General features: G+C 39.0%; 1 protein-coding gene across 1 annotated transcript in view; it reads right to left on the bottom strand.

The window, feature by feature from the left end:
- LOC127577009 (kinase non-catalytic C-lobe domain-containing protein 1) overlaps nt 1–25,214 on the bottom strand; it is a 145,133-nt gene that overhangs the window by 29,855 nt on the left and 90,064 nt on the right. Inside the window, exons 15-19 of the mRNA XM_052027867.1 lie at nt 24,202–24,349; nt 13,109–13,368; nt 10,519–10,922; nt 5,223–5,316; nt 2,332–2,429 (exon numbers count right to left, since the gene is read on the bottom strand). Of these exons, the coding sequence (XP_051883827.1) occupies nt 2,332–2,429; nt 5,223–5,316; nt 10,519–10,922; nt 13,109–13,368; nt 24,202–24,349 (1,004 nt within the window). The remainder of the gene's footprint in view (nt 1–2,331; nt 2,430–5,222; nt 5,317–10,518; nt 10,923–13,108; nt 13,369–24,201; nt 24,350–25,214) is intronic.

Genomic DNA, 25,214 nt, shown 5'->3' with positions numbered 1-25,214 from the left:
GAATGAGGGGTGACCTTATTTAGGCATGTAAGATCTTAGGGGGACTTGATGGGGTAGATGTTGGGATGTTTTAATTAGTGACAGTCTCAAACGAGGGGATATAACTGCAAGAGGCTGGTCATTTAAACCTGAGATAGGTTGAAATTTCTTCTCACAGAGGGTGGTGAATCTCTGGAATTCTCTGCTACAGTGGGTGGTGGAAGTTAGATCATTGTAAGTATTTAAAGTGGAGGTGGTTAAATATTTGATAGAGTGAGGAATAGAGGGGTACAGAGAAATGGCACAGGAGTTGAGGCCAGCATAGAGCTGCTATGATCATATTAAATGATAGGGCAGGCTTGAAGGACCTGATGACCTGATCCTGCTGTGTTCTTGTGTATACTTCAGTGAATGAATTGATGATGACTCACTTACCCCCTTCCCTTTTAGGACCTTCTCCCTTCTTTTCCTTCTTGGTTCCCTGGCTTTCTCCTTAATCACTGCTTGTCCCTGCTTCTGATGATGACTCACCTACCCCCTTCCCCTTTAGGACCTTCCCCCTTCTTTTCCTTCTCGGTTCCCTGGCTTTCTCCACAACCATTGCCTTCCCCTCAGATGTCAACTGCTCACTTTAGCCTGGATCCTGTTGGATAGACAAGTGTTTCTGAAAAGTCTGATTGTGAATTTTAGACTGCACACATTATTGCCATACCCCACTCTCCTCATCCAGTGGAAATAGACAGTCTCTAATTGCCCTATCAATTCTCCCAAATATCTTGAAATCCTTGATCAATTTACCCTATCAATCCTCTTAATTATCTTGAAATCTTTCATCAAATTACCACTAATCTTCTAAATTACCAAGGAGTGCAATCTGGTTAGTGTAATCTTTCCTTAATATCCCATTTTGCTAATCTAAACTGCATTCCCTCTTAGACTAATATTTCTTTGAGTGTAGTGTCCAAAATATTCTTCTCAAAATACTCCAGGCATAATCTAACCAGAGTTTTGTTTAGCTGAACTGTAACTTTTATTCCAGATGTCTCAATATAAAGGACAATATTCCATCAGTTTCACTATTTTTCATATTTGTCCACAATGTTTTTTTAAGGGTCTTTGGATATTACCTTTGTCTTCAGTATCTACAGCTTTTCTACATTTAGAGAGTATTCTGCTCTATCTTTACTGGTTCTCAAGTAGACGAGTTCAAATTTTCCTTGTCCATTTACCACAGTTTTGTCCATTTGCTTAACCTGTTATTATCTCTATGTAATTTAATGCTTTTCCACACTGCTTACAATGCTACCTATCAGCAAAATGGGTAGGTAGTTTTCTTATCGGAAAAGGGACTGTCAAAGATAATGGAATGGTGAATTGTGAGGGAAGGCTGCTAGCAATGTTACATGCAGTGTCTTATTTGGCAGTCCATTGGGATCAAGGATAACTTGGTTCTGTGAGTTTTGAGGTGGCTAATGAGGTTAATGTGGGAACGACAGACAGCTCCAAAAATAGGGCTGGAGGTTACTGATGGGGAGGGTGGATGGGTAGTTTTGGAGTTAGTTCACTGCTCCACTGTTTCTGTGTGCCCCCACTGCATGGACTCAAGGTTCTTAATATCATCCCTAAGGTTCCTTCTCCACTTTGAGAACTCATGGAACTGGGATTCCCAAGAGTCAATGGGGATTCTGCATTTTTTCAATGAGGCTTTGAGCAAATCCTTGAACCGTTGTACACCTTGTAATCTTTTTTTCCTGACAGAATAGATTGTCTGTTTGGGGAGTCTGGTGCCAGCATGCAAATAATACTTCCCACATGACATAACTGATTGAGTTTAACTAGGGCCTCAATACTGGCCTGGGAGAGGACACTAATGTGGAATACAAATTCAGTTTGACTGACCAGTTGTTCCTTTGTGTTGCTGGTGAAATCATATTTCAAAATCATGTTCATCAATCAAAAATTACACTGAAAGGAGAAGACTTTTCTACCATTTTTCATGAAAGGAGAAAAATCCAGTAAGCAGGTTACTTTTTTAAATAAACATTGTTCAACCAAATTATTTTAATTAACCTTTTCTTTCTTAATTTGCCCCATAGAAAATGATCATACATCATGTTATACTGTAAATATATACTTCCTCAGCAGCTGAGGGTGTGAATAGAGTTGTGTGGATTCTGATGTAAATAAAAGAATACAAAACAATGTTTTGGATAAGCTACATAAATGCAATCCAAAACAGCACTGACTTTAACAATGAGGACAGAAAACATACTGTATATCATCAATCCTTAAATAATAGTATCCCTATAAAATATAACAGTCATTCTTTAATAATTTTAACATTTAAAATACCTCAAGATACTTCTTCTCCTGATCAAGCAGCTCCACCTTCACCTTTACCTCCTGAAGTTCTTGCTTTAGTTTGGGCAGCATCACCTTTGCATCGGTCCCTTTAAATTAAGATGTAAAAATGCATTATGAAAATATAGCTTAAGCTCAAATACTCCAACTAAAGCCTTGGAGAAGAATCTTGACTTGGTCTTCTCCCTCTTCAGATAACAAGCTTAGGTGCCACTGGTTAAGAATTTCTTTATACTGCCATTTCTGCATTGGTTTTTAATTTCCATTTTGCAGTGACACAGCAGTGCAAGGTGAACTGAAGTCAGGACTCAATCTGAGTCTGGAGCACAACAGTAGATGACTCTGGCTGGGAAGGATATTTCAAACTTCCTGTGAGAACAATGTGATGGATTTCCAGATAGATTTTGCTTGAATTAATTAACTGCTAAAGTGGCAGTTTGGTTAAAAGACCTGCTAAACAGACTGGCACGTTGGGAAACATCACCAAATTCAAAAAGTGTCATGCAGCCTGTCTAGAAAGCTGCAGATAGGGACTCACTAAGAGACAAAAGAAAACCATTGTAAACCTCAGGTGATACTTGGTAGGTTTTATCTATGTAACCATGGAAATTAGGGAATATTACTTGGAGGTTCTTTTCTGGCAGCAAGAATGATACAAAATAGAGTCTTCAAGATTGTTTAGGGTTTAGTGTGCAAGTAAATGCAATAAGGACTTGATGCAGGAAGCTGGCAGATTAGTTACCATTTTTCACACAGGATGTCATTGGAAAATTAACCCTTCTGTGCTCAAAAGGTCAAAAACAATCAATCATTTTTAATCCTGAATTGCCCATTGAATTAAAGATTGTATGTATTTCAGGTTGAATTGTATGCTTAGAAATTTATTCAGGTAAGACACTCTTTTCAGGTCTGTGCATATAAAAGCCAATGTTTCCTCAAGTACGTGGTTTTCTAATTCATATCATACCATTACGAAAGTTTGACCAGGCACTTCCTATTGTGAATCAAACTTGTATGAAGGAGCAGCTTTCACCATTAGTTGCATGTATAATGACAAAGTTCTCTTGGAATGCTTGTTTAGTGAGATAGCAGGAGAAATTAGCACACGTCCTTGACATTCCCACACAATCCCACAGGGCTTGTCCTAAAACTGCATAAGTTATAAGGGGATTCCCTGAGCAGGCAGGTCCCAGCACTGTGAAGCTGATTCAGGTAAACCCCCTTTAGGTAATTTCTTCTTTGGGCCTCTCTATTTATCTACTCCTGCACCTGCACCACCCCCGACCCTCCCCCCACCCCCAACCCACCCCATGCCCAAACTTATGACCTTCATCTGCATCCTCTGGGATCTATCTCTCATGGCTACATTTACTCCAGGAATCATCAATTTGTGAAAAGGTCTCATACACTTGCACTGTGCCAACCATTAGCAACAGGAACTTTAGTTTCTGCCCATGGATTCCATGACTGTGTATGCAGCTTCCTGTTTGTTTCCACTGTATTGCTCTATGTGCTTTCCAGAAACTTCCTTGCCAAAGCCCTCTCCCCAGCAGATGACTACATAAGAAAACCATGCTAACGGATTGCATGATCAGAAACTGCATGCTTTCTCTGCCTGTCTGTTAAATATCTTGGAGTGATACACTGTACGCTTATTTTTATGCTGCTCTTCTCAGCTAGTTAATGGAGTCATTTCCATTAGATGACACGAGCGAATAGAGGCCTTCAGTTTGATAGCTGATTATCATGGCCAAATGGAGAGAAACACTGACAGGAGATTCTCTTGGGTCCGTTCATTGGACATGGTGCAATAGAAGCCAGGAAGAGGGAAAGCCAGACCTGATAATGCACATTATTAAATTTCCTTTCAACATAGAGGTAGGCCATTCAGTCCATTGAGTCAATGATGGCTCTCAGAGAAATCCCATCAACCCCAATCTCTATAAGTTATTCTCTCCCACGTACACATTGACTTCACGCTGACGCACTTAGTGTAAACTAGGGGTAATTTACAGTAAAGTAGCAAATTAACCTGTTAACCTGCATGTCTTTGGAAAAATGGGAGGAAACCAGGGTACCTGAGGGAAACCCATGCAGTCACAGAGAGAACACAGACAGCAGCAGAGGTCAGGATTGAACCTGGTTTCCTGGAGCAGTGAGGCAGCAGCATTATCTGCTGCCCAACTGTTCTTAATAGTGACGACATCAGCCTGCCACATTTCCTAATGTGTTCATGAGCACCAGAAGGTGACTAGTGCAATCTATCTCAAACCTGGGGAAGTTCAACACACTTAGGCCAGGGTCATGTTCCTAGAAGCTGTATGCTACCTCAATTCCAGTCACCTCTCACAGACATTTCACCCATCATGGGGACAAAGACTCCTTGCATATGGACACATATTATCGTGGTACATACAGTGAAATTCAGTGTGTTGCGCTTCAATTTGGCTGGCACTGAAAAATATCTTGGACTTCTGGGAATCTTTTCAGAAGCAAAATTAGTTACCCATCCCCGTAATGTATATTTTAAACAACTGAGTACGCCCAGTTAACAAATGCTCTGTGTAAGATCTGAGACCACTGTTAGGGTGGAAATTGATTGAAAGGGTTACTTGCATTGCTTCAAAATACAATTCAGGTTTCCTTTGCACAAGGGTGGAAATACACATCAAATGTGTACATGGTAGAGGGTAGATGCAATGGTTTTATTGTGTTTTTTTTGTCTTACACAACTGAAAGACAGCAGAAATCCCATTAGTCTGTACACTAATTTTAATGCTAGGCTAGTTTTGATCAAAATTTTATTACTCTACACTTATTCTTCTATGCTTTAACAAAGCAGAGAAAACATTGATAATTTAATGCATGAATGTATCATTAACCTTTGCTTCCTTTTTCCTGTTGTAGGAGTTTCTGATAGAATGTTCTAGTTTTCTTGAAATTCTTGATCTCCATCATCAGCTGTTGCTCAATTTTCTGTAAAACAATAAATCATCAATATATTCAGGAAATTAAAAAAAAATTCTAACCTAAGTGTGTCAAGTACAAATGTATTTTCATATGCAGCAATGGAATTGTGTCTTTAATTTTGTTAGTTCAATCCTTCCTATTATGTGCATTGACATTTGAGTTATCTTGCAATGACCTTCCTAAGCCCTCAATCACTCTTGTCACAACTGTTAGAATTTCATGTTAATGGTTCCACTGTGGCCGAATGCACTTTCGGGTAGTTAATTCATTAGATGAAATCAAGAACCCTCTTGGGAACTCTGGATGTGAATACTCTTTCCATTATTCCATAGAATATTACATTAAGATTTCAAAATTAATGCCTCATTCAAGGTTAGGAGAAAGGCTTTATAAAGACATCCATCAGAAATAGAGCAATTTAGACTAGTTCTGCAACAATGGTTGTTTCTATATAGACTTGTTACAATTCACAATTCCACAATCAGCTTTCTCCCTCATTTTATCCTACTGCATACAGATCGTGGTTCTAGAGGTATTAGCTGCAGACTGGTTTGTCACTTATACCTCTATCTTATGCAGTCTCTTGGAGTTAGGGACAATTTGCTTCCTCTTCAGTTCTGATGTCACTGAGAGGCAGATTCAGCTACAGGTGTGGGTAGGAAACGCTTCAAGCAGAAAGTGGATGGGTAGTTTGGGAGATGGTGTGCTATTTATGCGAGGCTCCTGTGTGCTCTCAACAAATAAACTCAAGGTTCTTAATGCCTTCCCAAATACACCTCCATTTTCTGCAATCATGGGCCAGGGATTTCCCAAAGCCAGTGAGGATGCCACCCTTTTCACGGAGGTTCTCAGAACATCACTGAGTTGTGTCCCTCTGGTAACCTTATGCTGTAATGGAACTGGGAATAATACTGGTTCTGAGAGTCTTGTAGGACATATGAACAATGTACTCTGTCCATTGACGTTGACTGTGTCTAGTAAGAGCACCAATGTTGGAATGTTGGCATGGGAGAAGATATTGACATTGGTTCACGCATTCTGCTAAATATGGAGGATTTTGTGATACAGTTTTGATAATACTTCTTCAGAATTTGGTATGTCTTATATAAGTAGTCCATGGCTCAAAAATGTACAGTAAGGCAGGAATCACTGCCCTCTGGTGGACCATAAGCCCCAGTGAGGAGTATAAGGTCTTGATATTTAACACTCTTTTCCTCAGATGATCAATAGCTGTGCTAGCACACTGAAGGTATGTTGAATTTCATCACTGATGTCTGATTTTGTTGGGAGGTGATTCTTGCGATACAGGAAATGGTCCACGTTTCCCCAGGTCTCGTCACTGTCCTCTGTTGTCAGAGGGCAGTATTGTACAGCAGGGTCAGGAAGGTAGAGGACCTTTGTTTTGTGATTGTTAAGTGCACAGCAATTCTCTCACAGCATTCAGTGAACTAGTCAACAATGATGCTCAGCCTCCAAAAACGCATATTTGCAAATGACGTTTGTGTCATGAGAATGGGAACAGCCCCAATGGCAGATTCCCCGCCAAGTCACATATCTTCTTCCCTGGAAATATTGTCATTCTTTGAGAGGTCAGAATGGAAGTGGGGTGGATAGTTGAAGTGAGAGGTGATTGGAGACACAGGAGTCACTCATGCAGACTGAATGGAGGAATTCCGCAAAGCATTCACCTGATCTGTGTTTGCTTTCTCCAGTGTAGGGGAGACCACATCATGAGCACTGAATGCAATAGACAAAATTGGAAGAAACAAATTGCTACTTTCCCCAGAAGGATTATTTGGGTCTTTGGAAGATGGGAAGGAAAATGGTACAAGAGCAGGCGTAGCATCTCAAATGATTGCATGGGAAAGTGTGGAGATGGAAGAGTGGACTAAAGGAGTGGGACTGTGTGAAGAGTGGGATAAGGGAAAACAAAGGGGGGACAGAGGGGAGTGGTTACCAGAAGTGAGACAAATCAATGTTCATGCCGTCAGGTTGGAGACTACAAAGGTGGAATAGGAGGTGCTGTTCCTCTAATCTGTGTCTAATATCCCACTGGCCCCATTAACCCTTCTCTTTCCCCTCCCCCGCCCTCTAGATCTGCCCATCCCCCACACATTCCTCCCTTCGGATCCCCTCTTTACCTCCTTCCCTTTATTCCATGGTCCACTGTCCTCTCCTATCAGATTCCACCTTCTTCAGCCTTCTGTCACTTCCACCTATCACCTTCCAGCTTCTCACATCATTCCCACTCTCCCCCTCCCCTACCTGCCCATCTCCCCCCTCACCTGGATCCAGCTATCACCCGCCAGCTCTTGCTCCACCCCTTCCCCCCACTTTTTTATGCTGTCTCTTCTCCCTTCTTTCTTTCCAGTCCTGATGAAAGGTCTTAACCCAAAACGTCGACTGTCCATTTCCCTCCACAGATGCTGCCAGACCCATTGAATTCCTCCAGCATTTTGTGTGTTGCTCCAGATTTCCAGCATCTGCAGTCTTTCTTGTGTCTTCAATCTGGAGAGTAGCCACTGGCTTTTGCCTTGGAGGATATCCAAGGCTCCCTTGCAGAAAGAACATGCTTTCTGCAGGTAACGTCCATCATCAGCCTGTCCAGGTCCTTCAGGGCACTCTCATCATTGCAACATTTACTTTTGAAGCAAAGACTTTGTCTAATTGTTAGAAAAGTGCTGCTTGTATTGTGCATTTGTCCCTTCAAGGGCTGGCTCCCAAAGTAGTGGATGCTAATCTTGCAATAGATCAATCAAATGCTGCGCATTGAAACTGGCAGCACACTCTCACACCTGCAACATTTTTCTGGGAACCTTGAACTGGAAGATTCTGTTCTTTATGGGACTTTTAAAAACAATGTTAGACAAAATATATTGCTTTAACGGTAATAAAAAATTGGAAAGGAATTTCCAGGCCTTCTGCGTCAGTCAACAATCTGACTTCAGGTTTCAAATTTTGTGGGGATTAATAATGCACTAATTAATAATGTTCTCGAAAGAAAAATAGTAATTTTTTTTGCATAACTCTTGTAATTATTAAAGAGAATAATTACCTGAGCATTCATTTGTTGCCTAGATGAAGACTGCAAATAGGATATGCAATGCAGAACATTACTTTAATAACTCTAATGAAACATAGAAAAACCTACAGCACAATTCAGGCCCTTCAGCCCACGAAGCTGTGCCGAACATGTCCCTACCCTAGAAATTACTAGGCTTACCCACAACCCTCTATTTTTCTCAGCTCCATGTACCTATCCAACAGTCTCTTAAAAGACCCTATCATATCTGCCTCCACCACCGTTGCCGGCAGCCCATTCCACACACTCACCACTTTCTGAGTAAAAATCTTACCCCTGACATCTCCTCTATACCTACCCCCCAACACCTTAAACCTATGTCCTCTTGTGGCCACCATTTCTGCCCTGGGGAAAAACCTCTGACTATCCACCCGATCAATGCCTCTCATCATCTTAAATACCTCTATCAGGTTCCCCCCTCATCCTCCTTCACTCCAAGGAGAAAAGGCCAAATTCCCTCAACCTGCTTTCATAAGGCAGCATCCTTGTAAATCTCCTCTGCACCCTTTCTATGACTTCCACATCCTTCCTGTAGTGAGGCGACCAGAACTGAGCACTGTACTCCAAGTGGGGTCTGACCAGGGACCTATATAGCTGCAACAATACCTCCCTAATGCAATTCCACGATTGATGAAGGACAATACATCATATGCCTTCTTAACCACAGAGACAACCTGCGCAGCCGCTTTGAGCGTCCTATGGACTCGGACCCCAAGATCCCTCTGATCCTCCACACTGCCAAGAGTCCTACCATTAATACTATATTCCGCCATCATATTTGACCTACCAAAATGAACCACTTCACACTTATCTGGGTTGAACTGCATCTGCCACTTCTCAGCCCAACTTTGCATCCTATCTATGTCCCGCTGTAAACCTCTGACAGTCCTCTATACTATCCACAACACATCCAACATTTGTGTCATCCGCAAACTTACTAACCGATCCCTCCACTTCCTCATCCAGGTCATTTATAAAAATCACAAAGAGTAAGGGTCCCAGAACAGATCCCTGAGGTACACCACTGGTCACCAACCTCTATGCAGAATACGACCCTTCAACAACCACTCTTTGCCTTCTGTGAGCCAGCCAGTTCTGGATCCACACTGCAATGTCCCCTTGGATCCCATGCCTCCTTACTTTCTCAATAAGCCTTGCATGGGGTACCTTATCAAATGCCTTGCTGAAATCCATATACACTAATAATACTCCATAATCCATATACTCTCCCTTCATCGATGTGTTTAGTCACATCCTCAAAAAATTCAATCAGGCTCATAAGGCAGGACCTGCCCTTGACAAAGCCATGTTGACTATTCCTAATCATATTATACCTCTCCAAATGTTCATAAATCCTGCCTCTCAAGATCTTCTTGTTATTTTAATCTTGTTATTTTGTCAGTGAAAAATTATTTTAATCATAATAGCATAATTTTCATCTATTAATGTTAGTAGTTTGGGATGCTGCTGCTCAAATAATTGATTAATACAGTGTGTTAATCAATTCTATGAGCAAACTTTTGTAATGTTCATTTTGCTGCAGTTGTACAATATTCCAGAATAATTCTTTCGAAAATCTTTTACTTCGTTCAAGTCAATTAAGTGCACATTGTCATTACTATCTATTCATTAATTTTCAGCTGTGACACTTGTATACTGAAGAAGACATCACAAATATTATGATATTTGTGGTTTTAGCAACATTTAGATATTACTGGTTTTGATATATTTTCTACAATGGCTATGAAAATTAATTGTCTCACAAGAAAACAGCTTCTTTAGAAACTGTCACACATTAAATGTAACAAATATAAGAAGAAAGCATGTTGGAAAAATGTATATTTACAAAATAAATTCAGAGAACACAAAAAGTGATGCAAGCTTCAAAGTTGATACTACTTAGTGGTAACAGCATGATGTACTCTGTCTCTGAAATTCATTGCGGTATAGTAATACAGCTGCTGCTATTATGTAACACATTTAGCTCTACTAAAATGGGCTGGGTTTGTAGGCATTAATGTTTTCCATTAAATAAAACTCAAGACTCATTTAACAATAGAGTCAAGGAGTCTACTTAAAATTCTTTTTGAAGTCCACTGAAGAAGAGTGACTAATACGGCACTTACCAACAATTTGGCTTCTGGGTTCTCTTCTTCATTAGAGTTGAGTTGATCCTGTTGCTTTACACAAGTCTTCATTTGCTGGTTAAAACATTCAATTCCAAAAAATGCACTTCTCCACCCTGGGTTGCACCTCTTTTTTCCTATGCTTGACTCTGTTATTAGGCTGGCATTTTCTTCCCTCCCTTCACTGCTCTGGGTAAGCTTTACATCTTCATACGAAGTACAACTTTCAGCAATAATATGCCGGTTACTATCCATCTGATGTAAACATTTTGACATGTTTTCTTTGTCATCACAATTATCTGACTTTAGCTTCTCAAAGTCAATTTCATCCATCATTGTGTTAGTGATATCTTGTCTAAGAATCACGTCAGCATTGATTTGTAGCTGGTCTTCCTTATATTTAGCTGTGTAAGACATAAAGTAATCTGCATTAATAGATACACTGTTCAGCTAGCCACCTTCTGTAAAAATCTATTCGTTAGACTATATGTAACATCCACTTGCGCAATGTAAGAGAAAGAATACTTCAAGTTTGATTCAAATGTCAGTTACCAGGACGACCAATACTAGCTGAGATATGTGCCAAACTCCTACCAGCATTTACCTTACTTTGTGTAATATATAACTCAGCTCTGAAGTAAAACAGGTTCAGTGAATTTATATGTAAAATATGTCAATTAAACATGCAATTTCCTTCCTTCTTCATTAGATTCTTCCAGGCAGAGCTGACACTTTCAAAAAGCAACTGGATGGATAAAATCACTGGAAATTGCAAAGCATTTCCAGTGGAATTTAATTTATCTTTTTTTAGGCTTCATTAACATGCTGCTGTCACCCTGAGGGAAATTAGGCTACTCTTGATTTCTTCTCTCTGGTAAATGTTGCGATTGAATCCCAGGGACACCATAATTGAATGGAGGGCTTAACAGAGGGCTGATTAACCACTGCCATTTTGTGAGATGCCAAAGTAGATAGTCATTGTAAGAGGAACCTTATAAGTATAATTTGTAACAAAATAAGACTGTCAATCAAAGGTAAAGCTGATCAAAATTGATCCTTCCATAGATATTGATATTTCTCTGGCATTATCCCAAGAGCAGTTGGTGTATTAAATTTTAAGCAATTGATGAAGGTACTCCATCTGATACATTTTCTGTCACTGAACTTTGACCAGCTACCGAACTTAGGAATGGACCATTAGTAATTAAACTCTCTATACAAACATTCAACCACCATTTTCAACAAAGTGCTATAATACATTAATTTTTGTTTCTCCTTCATGCGCTAGAATCATAGAGGTGAAATTGGTAAATTGGTTTGTTATTGTCACATGTACCAAGGTACAGTGAAGAACTTGTCTTGCATACCATTCATACAGATCAATTCATTACAACAGTGCATTGAGGTAGCACAAGGTAAAACAATAACAGAATGCAGAATAAAGTGTTACAGTTACAGAGAAAGTGCAGTGCAGGTAGATGTAATTATGCAGTAAATATTTGAGGTCTGATGCAGCTAATCTTCAACCCCTCTCATCACACGTTCCCTGATGAGCAAACTCTTGGTAAATTTGCATAACTGACCTTCAGGCCAGAAAATGGGTCAAAGCCAGGAGCAGAGCTTGGTAGCTGGTGCATAGCAACACCTGCACTTCAGCAGTCATAACAGCCATGCGTCACATCCAGGCTATAATGTTTAGACGTGTGGCAGAAGGGAACTCCTAACCCAGGCAGATATTAATAGCTGTCATCTGAACTATGTAAAAAAAATCCAACTCATCAGAAGTGATTCATCTCCCTTTGTACAAATGCTAAAAAATCCACATTTCTCCCACAGAGTGCCCCACAAAAACAGATATTTATATTTGAAGTTTTCATAAATATGCTAAGTCATAGAATTATACAGCTTTGAAGCACACTATTTGCCTCTGGTGTCTGTGCTGTGAAAGAGCTGTTGAATTCATCCTGTTCCATTTCTCTTTCCCTACATTTTAATTGGCTTTAACTATATATGAATTTCCCAATTTGTTACAATTAAATCTGGTTCCCATTATTGTAGAATTAAAAATCAAGCAAAATGTGTCAACAGACAGGTGATCCACTACCTCCCCCAACAATTCCTTCCCATTGCACCCTACCTACCACAATATCTTAATTTCATTGCCGATCCAGACTGAATTTTTCCTCCATTGAACATTTCACTGTGTACAATAGTTACAAGAAACATGCTCCAGATTTGGATAAACAGACCGACGAAAGGCCTATGTAAAGTGAGTGCCCTGTGTATATTTACTATTTTTCATGTTGTTCTATAATACTTGAGATGAAGTAAGCTGCATTTATGGGGGAAGTGGCATCCTGATTTAGAAATTATTTAAATTCTTAATTATTACTCAGTAACGAGAAATTACATAGCTGTTAGTACTTGGCATATGTGTATTCTGTAAGCCAGAGGGGGGTGGGATGGAACCAAGTGTGTGTTATTTTATTAGAACACTTTATTATTCTAATTTATTTCTGCATAAGGCAGATACATTGATCCATTCATATTTTTAATTTCAAAATCATTTCAATTGGATTCTAGATAGTACCTGCAACCAGATTGTCAGAAAGATGGTTCACTTTCAATATTGTACATTCTGGTGGAGTTGATGGAGATAATTGAGGTTGTTTGGAGATTTCTCTGGTTTCCATATCAACTGTTTTCTTTTCAGATCTGAGCAATGCTTTATCCCAGGCATCTTTGCCACTTCTTTTGCTCTTCTGCATAATAAATATCTCCTTTTCTTTTGTTTTGTTTTGTAGTGCAAGGTTAAAATTATTAAATACTGGCATTGTTGCAACCTTTGACCTGAAACAAATAATAATTAGTTTGATATCAGACTAAAGTTGTAGAGATGACAATTGTGGTAAAACTTCATTGTTTCAGTTCTGTACATTTATATTCTTTTGACATTTACCCAAATAGAAAGCTTGCATTTAAATTACAATGTCAATGTAGAAATAAATCTTAAAATATTTCAAAGGGTAGATTTGCAAACAAACTTTACCATACCAGCAAACTACATTACGGAACTATTAAGCTGGAACGCAAAAAGTCATGTCAGTTGGTTGTGAGAAACAATGTGGGGAGAGAGAACAAGAAAGAGAGACAGAGATAAATAGATAGAGAGAGAGAGATTTAGAGAGAGAGAGAGAGGGTTAGAGAGAGAGAGAGAGAGAGAGAGAGAGAGTTAGAGAGTTAGAGAGAGAGAATGAATCAGAGACGTTTAGGAAGGAAATTCCAGAGGATTAGGACCTATCCAATTGAATGCGCATTTGTTGAAAGGTGGAGCTAGAAAATTTGGAATATACAAGACATTATAATCACAGGAATGCAGCCATCTTGATAAGTTATATGGTTTTCAGAACTTTTGGAGAGAAGGAGGGATCTATAGGTATATACATAATATACATATATATAAAACACTATTCACAGTACAGCATGAATGCTGTCACAATTAATTCAACCGTGGCAGCCAATTTGCTGACAAAACCTCAACACACATAGAAAATAAATGACATAGGAAGTCACCAGGTTTATAGTATCCACGACAATTAATAAAGTTTGTCCAGCCCTAACCCCATCTTCCAGTACTAGCAGTGTTGTCCTGCTGGTCAAGACTCTTCAAGTATGTATCCAAATACTTTTTAAATGCATGAAAACTTATGAACCTACCACGTATTCAGGCAACAAGCTCAATACCCCTAACAGCTCCTCGATGAAACAAATGTTGCTCGTCTCTATTCTAATCTTCAACCACTTACCTTACATATAAAAGATAAGACTAGCAAAAATTAATATGGGATCCTTACAAACTGAGACAGAAGAGATATTGGGGATAAAGGCAATGGCAGTGAAATAGCCAAAAAATATTTGTTTAATCTTCACAAAAGACACAGAAAACCTTTGGCAAATAGGGGAGAACAACATGTCTGGAGTGAATGAGGAATTGCAAAATGAGCAATAGTGAAACAATATTGGACAAATTAATGAACCGAAAGCTGATAAATCCCCATGTCCTACATTCCTAGGTTTTGAAAGAGAGGTTGAAGGACAAAGTGGAGGCACTAGTTGCCATCTTCCAAAATTCCATAGATCCTGGAAATGTTGGAAGGTAGCAAAGGTAACGTCACTGTTGAAGAAAGGAGAGAATAAAACAGGGAATAACAGACCAGTTAGCCTGACATCAGTGGTAGGAAAATTGCTAGAATGTATCATGGTTAAAGAAATGGTAGCAGGGCCCTTTGAAAATAATAATAGGATTGAAAAGAGAGACAGATTTATAAAAGGGATATCATATTTGACAAATCTGTGTTTTTGAGGTTGTAACTAGCAGAATAGATGAGGGAGAAGCAGGGGATGTGGAATATTTGTGGTTTCATGAGGTGTAACGCAAGATATTGTTAAACTAAAGCACGTAGGATTAGGGGTCATATGCAGGTGTGGACTCAGGTTAGTTCAATGGACAGAAAACAGAATAGGATTAATCGGCCATTTTGGTGTTGAGAAGTTGTGACTAGTGGGGTGCTGCAGGGATTAGGAGTCAGGTTCCAATGGCTCACAGTCTATATCAATAATTATGATCAGGAGGCCAAGTATAATATTTCCGAGTTTAATGATGACACAAAGCTGGATGGCAGAATAGGTTGTGAGGAGGATGCAATGAGGCTTCAAGGGAATAGACTGGCTCAGCATACATATAGCAAAAGGAAGATGATGTGCCAAAATGGGAGATCCACTTTAGTGGAAAACTTAGAAAAGCAAGAGTGTTTTTTAAATGGTGAGAGACAAATGTGTTGGTGTACATGAAGCACTGAAAGTTAATGTGCTGAAATTGAAAACAACTGAGGAGGCAAAGGTTGTGTTGGCATTTATTGCAAAAGGATTTGTGTTCAAGAATGAAACATCTCGTTGGGTGAAGCTGCATCTGGAATATTGTACAGGTCTGGTCTTTCCATCTAATGAAGGATATACAAGGGAGTGCAACAAAGATTCACCAGATTGATTCCCGGATGGTTGGGACTGGGGGCATTTTCCCATGAGGAGAGACTGGACCTATACTCTCAAGAGTTTAGAAGAATGAGAAGTGATCTCATTGAGATGTAGAAAGATTCCCACAGGGCTTCTCAGTGTTGTTGCAAGGATGATGTTCACCTGGACTCTGGGGTCTACAACCAGCAGTCACAGTCACGAACTATGAGGTCAGCTATCAGGACTCAGGTCCTTCATCGAGTAGTAAATGTTTGGGATTCTCTTCCAAGAAGCATTTGGAGGCTCCGTTGCTGAATATATTCAAACAAAGAAGGTTACATTATTAGAAATTAAGGAATTGGCTCAGTAAAGTGGTGTTGATCTTACTGATTGGTACAGCAGGCATAAGGGGGCAGATAGCCTTCTCTGCTTCTAGTTATGTTATAAGTGAGCATATTTTATTTTTTATATGATAGGGATAATGGGATCTCAGGGTAAATGCCAAAATCAGACTATGTAAAGATCACAAAATAATAATTTTCAACTCTTCAACTGTCCCAAGTACTAATAACACATATTTATTGTGAATTTCCTCAGGCTTCTGCATGAGAAAAACTGAGCATTTGCCAAAATTAATCTGAGAAAGTTCAACCAAGCCTGGTGGCATGGTTACCAAACTGAAGTATGTCAATGGCATAAATACAAGACAAAATGTTAAATATAGTATCTCAATATATATAATTCAATTAAAATTTCGAGAAGTTATGGTATGAAAATCGGCAAGATGACACATCTTGGAGTCAGCACTTGGAATTATCCATCCAGGAAGTTCATTCCTGACACTAATAAAGTTGCCAGGTTGGGGGTATTATGTGTGTTACACATCAGTGGTACTGAGAGAGTAAAGAATGAAGCAACAAACAATCAGCTGGAGGAACACAGCAGATTGAGCAGTATCTGTGGGGATCAGGAATTTTTGACACCTCAGGTTGAAACCCTGCATCAGAACTAAGAGTGGAGAGGGGGAGTGGTGAGACAGGGGCCAGAAATGATTGGTGGACTGAGGAGGGGTGAAGGATGACGGGCAGATTGAGCCAGGTAGGGGAGGGTGGAGTTAGGAGACACAGGGTGATAGGTGGAGGCAGTCAAAAAAAAAAGAGGCAGTTGGAGCTAGGTTAAAGGGAGGGTGAAGATGCAGAAAACTTGTAGGATGATAAGCAGGAACACAAAGGCTGCCAGTGCTAGAATCTGATAAGTAAGGAAGGTGATAATGGGAGCCATTGGGGTAAAGGGCAGATGGAACCAGAACCAGATGCGGAAGGGTGGTGGGGTGGGGTTTAGCTGGTATGTGAAACATGTAGCTAGTAGGCGGATAGAATTAGGAGTGGGATGAGGACAAAAATAGGTGATGTGGGGCTGGAGAGGGAATATGGGAAAAAATAGGAGGACTGGATGAGGATCAGAAGGAAAAAGAGAGAGAGGGGAAGTGAGGAGAAACACACTAGAAGTGAGGGTTACCTGAAATTGGAAAATTCAATGTACATACCACTGGGTCGAAGACCACCCAGGTAGAATATGAGGTGTTGTTCCTCTAGTTTGTGTTTGACCTCATCCTTGCAATGGAGTAGGCTGACAGGTCAGTATGGGAATGGGATGGGGAATTGAAATGGCATGCAACTACAAGCCATTCTAGTTGGCATTCTAGTTAGCAACCAGATGGCCATTGTGGACAGAATGCAGGTGCTCTGCGAATCAGTCACCTAGTCTGTGCCGACATAGGGGAGAATGATGTTCCATTTACACAGGAATGTTTCAATTTTTAAAAAGGATCACCTATATCTTTTGGGATTCTTTCTATAATCCTATCCTTGTCCTCTAGATGGGTCACAAATGTTAATTGAACTACCTAGTCTCACCAGGTTTAACTGTGCAAATCACATGACATGTTCAGAGTCCTTTGCCTCAAAAATCCATTGTACAAAGCTGCTTTTCCAGCATAATTTTTGTGGAATGGATCATGCCACATTATTTCCAGGCAGGAGTGACCCTTGTGACCCATCGTAATTTTCTGCATCAAGGACTCATGGTAATGATGTCATTCCCCCTACAAAGTTCCTTTCAGAGCAGTGATAGTAATTTGGACCATGTTGACCTGGGTTTGCTCATCATTGAACTCTTGCTGCTGTGCCAAGGTTCCCTTGCTGCACTATCCTAATCCCAGCCTAGTCTTCTTTCCCAGGCTTCTTACCTTCTTTACGTCCTCAGCTGTTTCTCCAAACACCCCTCACCCCACAAACATAATGACCTGTGGCCCAAATGATTTCGTCTGCTTGCTCTATGATAGCATGATGGACCTTTGCTGGAGGGAAGCCTCCCACAAAACCGGTGCTGTCACCATGCAGAGAGTTAATTTAACACATATTTTCAAATATGGAATTACCCTTCTTGCCATAATGTCTATGGCATTATTCACATGTCATTTTTCCTGCTATTTCCCAAAAAAAATGATAGGCTCAGTCAATCTTTCTGAAATCTTTCTTGACTTTATATATTCAGTTTCTACATGCTTTTCTGTTATATTGAATAAAAATTCCATTACTTTTCCTTGCATCAATATTCAGCTAATTAGTCTGCAGAGATTATATTAGCTGCCTGCCAGGATTCTCATTTCTAATTATATTTTTATTCTTCTGCAAGAATGCTGCTATCGCTTCCCTTATTCATGTGCTTTGGTGCTATCAATTCAGACCATGGTTTTTATCTTTTTGTTTGTTAGTTTATCAATTGTTTTGTCACATTCTATTTTATATCTTTGTAGCTTGTTGATCTCTACTGATGTCTTGATATAGTTACATGTCTGAGTAAATACGAAGACAAAATAATTATTTAATTGGATGAACTTTGTGAGAAAACTCCAGCAGTTTCATGTGGAACAGCTGGTATTTCTCCAAGTGCCATCGAGTTTGGGATTCTCACATAAAATCCTTGGCTTACTGCTTGGTCTTCGTCAGGAATTTCGCTACTGCACTCTGACATTGGTCATAAAGTCCAGGTTGCAGTATGAGCCTGCGGCAATTCCCCAGCACGTACACTGGGGCATCTGTCCGGTGAGCCCTGCTCAGAATGGAGCTCCTGTAAGAACAGTACCTCCATTCAGTTCAATGGAGAAGAACCACTGTGCAAGAGCAATATAAGAATTAGAAATTTACTTTTCTGAATGTATTGAGCTCATGAGTAGTTTCTTTGCTGCCAATGTTTTCTGGTATATGCTTCTTCTGGATGCTCTTGATCACTATGCTATTTTGTTCATTGTCAGTAATTTTTCTCCAGTTTACTTTTCCTAGATTGATCTTTATTCATTTAAATAGCATTTTTTCCAGTTTTTTACAGTTTTGTCTTATGTCCCCCCTCATTTTTTATCTGAAATCTGGATTTGAATTGCACAATGCACCATATTTTCCAAGTTTCATTTGTCAATTAAATTGAGCAGTGTGTTTCTCCAATTCTTTGCATGTGTGGTAATTTTGCTTGAAATAACTTCAGATGAAAAGCATTCAAAAGCTGGAGGTAAAAATGTATATTGATTTTTTTTTGAAGAGCATATACCAAGGTGTTCGTTTGAGAGAATTTCAAAAAGACAATGTGATCTTCGGCTTGGGAAAAATGAGCACTACTGACTTGGCACCCTGTTCTAGTTGATTTTCTGGCACCATGGGAAACAAGTTGTTGATTTATTATCTTCTGTTTTGAATTGCTGCCAAAGGTAAATTTCACCTCATAGTCTTTTCTTGCATCATTCATTCACAGAATACTTTGTGCAAGGGCTGACATAAAGGAAACTGTCATAGAGTCATAGTGTTAAAGAGAGATACAGAACGGACCAGGCCCTTCAACCCACCAAGCCCGCACCAACCGTCAACAACTCATTTACACAAAACTACATTAATCCCTTTTTTTTTTATAATCCCAAGATTTTCCACAACTTCCACTAGATTCTACCACTCGCCTTCACATGAGGGGCAATTTACAGTGGCCTGTTAACCAACCAACCTGCACATCTTTGGGATATAGGAGGGAACCAGGGCAGCTGGTAAGAATGGTGATGTACGGCCATGACAGGGAGAACATGCAAACTCCACACAGACCGCATCAGGATTGCACCACTGCTAACATGCTACAAGGTGCACCACTATGCTGCCCTCAGTGTGAAAAACAGTAGGGTAGTGTAGATGTGGAGAATTGAAATAGTTGTTGCATATGACCTTGTCAATGATCAAGACAATGTGAGTGTAAAGCACAAGAGAAATGGCATGGAAAATGACATGAATATATGTAGATCAAGCAAGGTCAAATTTAGAAGAACAGTAAATTAAAGAGATTAGGCATGGGAAACTGATGTGAAGATTTCATCTTTAAGTTCATCCAAAGAATCATTCAAAGATCTCACCAAAGATGAGGGGTCGTTCAGTACAGAGGCTGACCATGGTAAGTTGGAAGGATATCTCACAGTGGAGCTGGGAGGAATTTTACTGGTGAGAATGGTGACGTTCGGTGATGAGGAAGTGGGGGGAGGAAGAGGAGGGGGAGAGAAAGAGAGAGAGGGGGGTGGACGTGCTCAAAGAGAAAGTGTGATGAAAGTTCTGATGGTATTAATAGACATCATTATCTTAGCAGCTTCAATTAGTAGGAAGTACAGTAAAACTCCAATAACGTGTTACTGCTTGGAAATCATGATGGTTCAGCATCTGGCTCACTCACTAGTATGTTGTCCTCATTATCCACAGACTTACTATCCATGGATCCATGCACTCATAAGGTCAACTGTACATTACTGAGAACATGAGCCTAGAGTGCCGAGGTCACGCTTGGGGCTTGTAACACGAGGGGTCAGGAATCTGGGTAGGTTAGCAGCTGAAGCCAAGGCTATTGGAGATTTACTATACTTCCTACCAGATGGCTCATGGAAGCTGGTTGTAGAGAAGTGCTGCTTGTTCTTTGGAGAAATTGTCACAATTTCAGAAATCTGCAGAGAGTGGAGAGGGAAAAATTAGGATTGCATTCTAAGCTCCAAACTTTAGTTAAGCTCTGTAACAAAGGGGCTTTGGAGTCATTCCTTTTGGTCTTAAGCATGACAGTGAACATGAGCACGTAAAGTGATTCCACCCATTAGCAGAGAGAGGATGAAGAGACGAAGGTCAAGAGGATTTTTTTTTCGTGATATTTATGAAGCAACTGACTCACATGCATCTCAGCAGAGGTGAGCTGCAACGTTATTGCAATTTCCCAGCTTTTACTCTGAATTTCCTGTGTCACGTCCATCCTGAAACCTCTGGCACAGGAAATTCATTAATTTTAAGTGAGGAGAACTGCAAGGACAGGTTAGAAATGTTTGAGTTTGGTAAAATGCTTTTATTCTGTTTTACTTGCTCTAATTTCACTTATTTCCTTTTTATTAGCTTTTAAAAATATGTCAACAGTTTAATTAATTTTTATTGCTTCTGGAATGTTGTTGAATATCAGTAACACTCTGCGTTTTGACAGCTTTAAAGAAGGAGGTGGGGGATGGCTAGCTGCCAATGTTCTTTTCAGCATCTTCAAGGATGAGGCTTGTGTTGTTCCCAGTTTCCCAACCACCCAAAGTGATGACATTTTCAAGTCCTAGGTCTTTAACTGAGGTTGCTGCTGGCACTTACCAGAAAATTGGCTTTGGGTGATCTCTATAATGTGACCTTTCCTTGCTGGTCAGCATTGAGCACAAGCTGAAAACTGCTGTCTGCAAATTCTGGCCCCATAGCATTTTAAGATGAAAGGCCTTCATTTGCTTTGTTACACTTCAGTGAAATCTTTACACCATACTACAATGACAATCTTCCTTACTATGTATGTTGGATCATAATGCAACAATTATTTTAAATTAGCCTGAATTGGTTCCTTTAAAAGAGCAAAATTGAACAGATGCATTGCCACATTGAACAAAAACAGAAAGTGCTGGAAATATTCAGAAGGTCAGGCAGCTTCAGTGGCAAAAGAAACAGTGACCTTTCATTGGATTTGAAAGATCAGTTTGATGCAAGTCATTGATCTGAAACGCTTATTCTGTTTCTCCCTCTACAGATGCTGCTTGATATACTAAGCATTTCCAGCTTGTTCTGTTTTCATTTCAATTTTACAGCATCTGTGTTATATTGCTTTCGGATCATTACCACATTGATACAAATTTCAAATAATCGCTTGCTTTCTTCAAAAATCACATAAACCTACATAAATCAGTATGCTTAGACTCTGTTTCTCATTACAATTTTCTAGCCAAGGTTGCCTTGGATACATTAATGTTCTCATAGCAACTAAACTGGATGCTACTACATGCTTGAATATGAAACTGATGCTAATTAATAAAAAAATCTGTACAAACATATAAATAGACTGCTGCCAACAGAATACAGCTTTTTAGGTTTATCAGAATTAACCCTGAAATAGACTTTCAGGCACATTTATCAACCTGCTTATCTACCTGCCTTTACATTAAAGAAACTTACACTTATGGAGTGCCATTATTGCAATTAAAATGGCAGGGTGCTTCACAAAGGCAAAACAAAACTCCTAGAAATTAAGATGAATAAGGAGAGGCCAAAAACTAGATTAAATATCTCATTTCAGGAGACAGAAGGTTATTAGTGTTCCAAAGTGCAAAGTTTCAAATTTAAGTGCAATAAATGGTACTTACTCACTCCTTTAAAGTATACATGATTTTATCTTATCATTCTGAATCGCCCAGGCCTCATCATCTACTTTGGTCAGAGTAAAAAGGTAAAAAATTTACCTTGACTGTCCAGAAACAGGGCACACATTCATTTTCTCTGCCATTTATAGTTCTTAAACTCATAGTCAATCATTATTTCATTAAATCATGCCACCAGTGTTGGGCAAGTATTAACAAAAACAAGACTTGCATCTGTAATACCCCTTTCATAATTTTAGGTAAAGCTAGAATGCTTATTGATCAAATACATACATTTTAAGTGTAATCACTGTTAAAACATAAGAAATAGCATGGAATTACATAATCCAATGTAAACAGCAATCCCTAAAGAATTCTTTTTGAATAATATTTCTAATTAGTAAAATCTTTAAAGTATGGAATTTTATGGACCACCAATATCCACTAAAGATAACATTAACAGGAACAATCACTTCTCTGCAATATTATACCATTCTACGCCCGATTATGATGTAAGTCTTTACTCTAACGGAAGATTTAATGAAATATATCGTAAGATTTTCAGGAGACATACAGCAAAAGTGGTTGAGAGGATTATTAAAAAAATGATGGAATCACAATAATTCAATTTGCCCATTTCATCATACTGTGTACATGGTACACAGCAGAAGCAGGCAGTTAATATTCTGAGCAGGGGCCACTTTATGCAGATTTACTTATTATTAAATAAATTACTCATTTAAATCATCTAGAAAAATGATATAACAATTATATTAGTTTATAATTCAGAAATGTATTTAACGATTTTAAATAAAAATTAAATAGGCTTCTTTTTAAAAGAAACTGTGATATCACATTAATTTTGATGCAATGGCCTAGAATTTCAATAACTGGTGATGGGAAGATGTATCATCAATCAAAGGGGAGCAATGGTGATCAGGGGATGCCAGCAGTGGGCAATGGTCTTTTAAGGGTAGTTGTAGAAATTGAATCTAGCTCTTATACATTTCCCAGACCCACATATAATAAATATACATTAAAAATTTTCTTTGTTGCTTGGGCCTGGAGCAGATCCTTAAAGATGCACCTATTGAGCCACATTCGGACTTGGCTTTGCTGAGTGTGGCATGCAGAGTGAATGGCTATCTCAGGGCAGATGCTAACTGCAGTAGAACAACAAACAGAAGTTGTGCATCTTATCACATCTTCAGACATGAGCATTGCATGCGTTTGTTTTTAACCATTACCAATATGGCAGGGGGTGTCACTAAAAAATGTGCATTTCCTGTCAATCATACTGGATGTTTAGGAGACTGTTTAATATCCCATAAAGGAAACAACAAATAAACTTTCTATGCCCACAGATTCATAAAGTACATGTAAGTTTCTGAATGCCCAGAGTCTGTGCCAACTTTCCAGTGGACTCCCAAAATAATTCTCATGGGAATTTGTAAGATAATTGCAAACATTAAATGTAACATTCTTTGATAAAATATGGGCAATGCATTTGCACATGCTAAGAAATGTGTCACTTCATGAACATGAGGACTTTCTAAGCTGTGAGTTTTGAAGTCCTGGTCCAAGGACAAGCACAGCATGGGATTAGTGAAGACAGATCTGGTCTCAATGGGCATAATTGGTAAAAGGAATGGAAGTGGGGCACATTTACCATCAAGGTCAAGTTTCATCTTGAATTCCTAAATAGTGAGGGTAACATTGTTCTTCCAGGAGATTGAGGGGGTCCCAGCATTATGCTGGGTCTGCATTACACAAGTGCTTCTGAGGTTCCCATTACTAAGGAAGGCTCAGTTACTGGGTTCTGCAGCAAGCATGAGATTGTGTAAAAAAAAACTGCTAGGATCATATACATCACTTTGTGTAATACACATGGCAATTACGTTGCGTACAGTTTATTTCAAAAATACAATAAGCAGACATAAATTAATACTTACAATGGTGCAGAATATGGAGGATTTCCATTAACAACCTCATAAAGCTGTTCCAGTAGATTGTCATCCCAGTAGAGGTCACAAAACTTCTCCGAAATAGCACTACTGAATGTACTGAATTTAAGACTTTTCAAGGATAAGATGTACTCACCTTATAAAAAATCAAAAGTCCAAAATCAATTACAAGGGTGTAATATTATTTCATTTAGCCAAAAAACATTAATATTGCTGCTTGTTAGCAGTTTAGAATAATGCTTTTGTTGTATGAGATCTGAATTGAAGCTAGCTACATCGAATTTGAGATTTATTTTATAGTATTTTCAAATGCACATTACGATGTATAAAGCAGATAGATTTAGATTTCTCAAATACTACATCTTTTACTATACAAAATAACATCTTGCAATCAAGAACAGTACTTTTCATTTATTTCTGTAATAGAACTTTTTTCTTTTGAAAACAAAAACAGAGCATTATTAGTTTAGTAAAACCACATTGAATTAAGCAGTGAGAGAACAGACACACAGGAAAAGGTTTTCAGCTTCACTGTCTGGACAGTAATCTGGTGGAATGGATATAAAGAAAATTAAAGTCAGCGATTCACATCCACAGGGGTGCCCCACCAAAATATTGCCCAGACAGTGAACATGATGTAATCTACCACAGCATACTCAAAGGCAGAGAGCAATAGCAAGAAAAGACCCAAGAAGGATAGCACGTGCAGATTGAAAAATGCATTAGAAGTTGTGAGGAAGAGAAATTATGGTGTACAGATACGGTGCTTTTGAAATCTGCTGCAGACTTTTATCGTCAAAATGAACTAAACAACATTTGTAAAGTGACATTTGAAAACTTTTAACATGTGCCATAATCCCACTTTTATAGACTGGCAACCCATGCTTTAGAGGAAGCAATTAAGTGAATCACTGAAATTAAGAATGAATCAAATCCTGTTGCAAACAGTACTACAGTTTACAGAATGTGTATCCAAACAAACATTTTGACACACTCAGGAT

This window comes from Pristis pectinata, chromosome 12 (genome assembly GCF_009764475.1).
Source record: "Pristis pectinata isolate sPriPec2 chromosome 12, sPriPec2.1.pri, whole genome shotgun sequence".
In the NCBI taxonomy this organism is placed as follows: Eukaryota; Metazoa; Chordata; class Chondrichthyes; order Rhinopristiformes; family Pristidae; genus Pristis; species Pristis pectinata.
The sequence above is the reverse complement of the archived record's forward strand: the minus strand, read 5'-3'. Positions and strand labels throughout refer to the sequence as shown.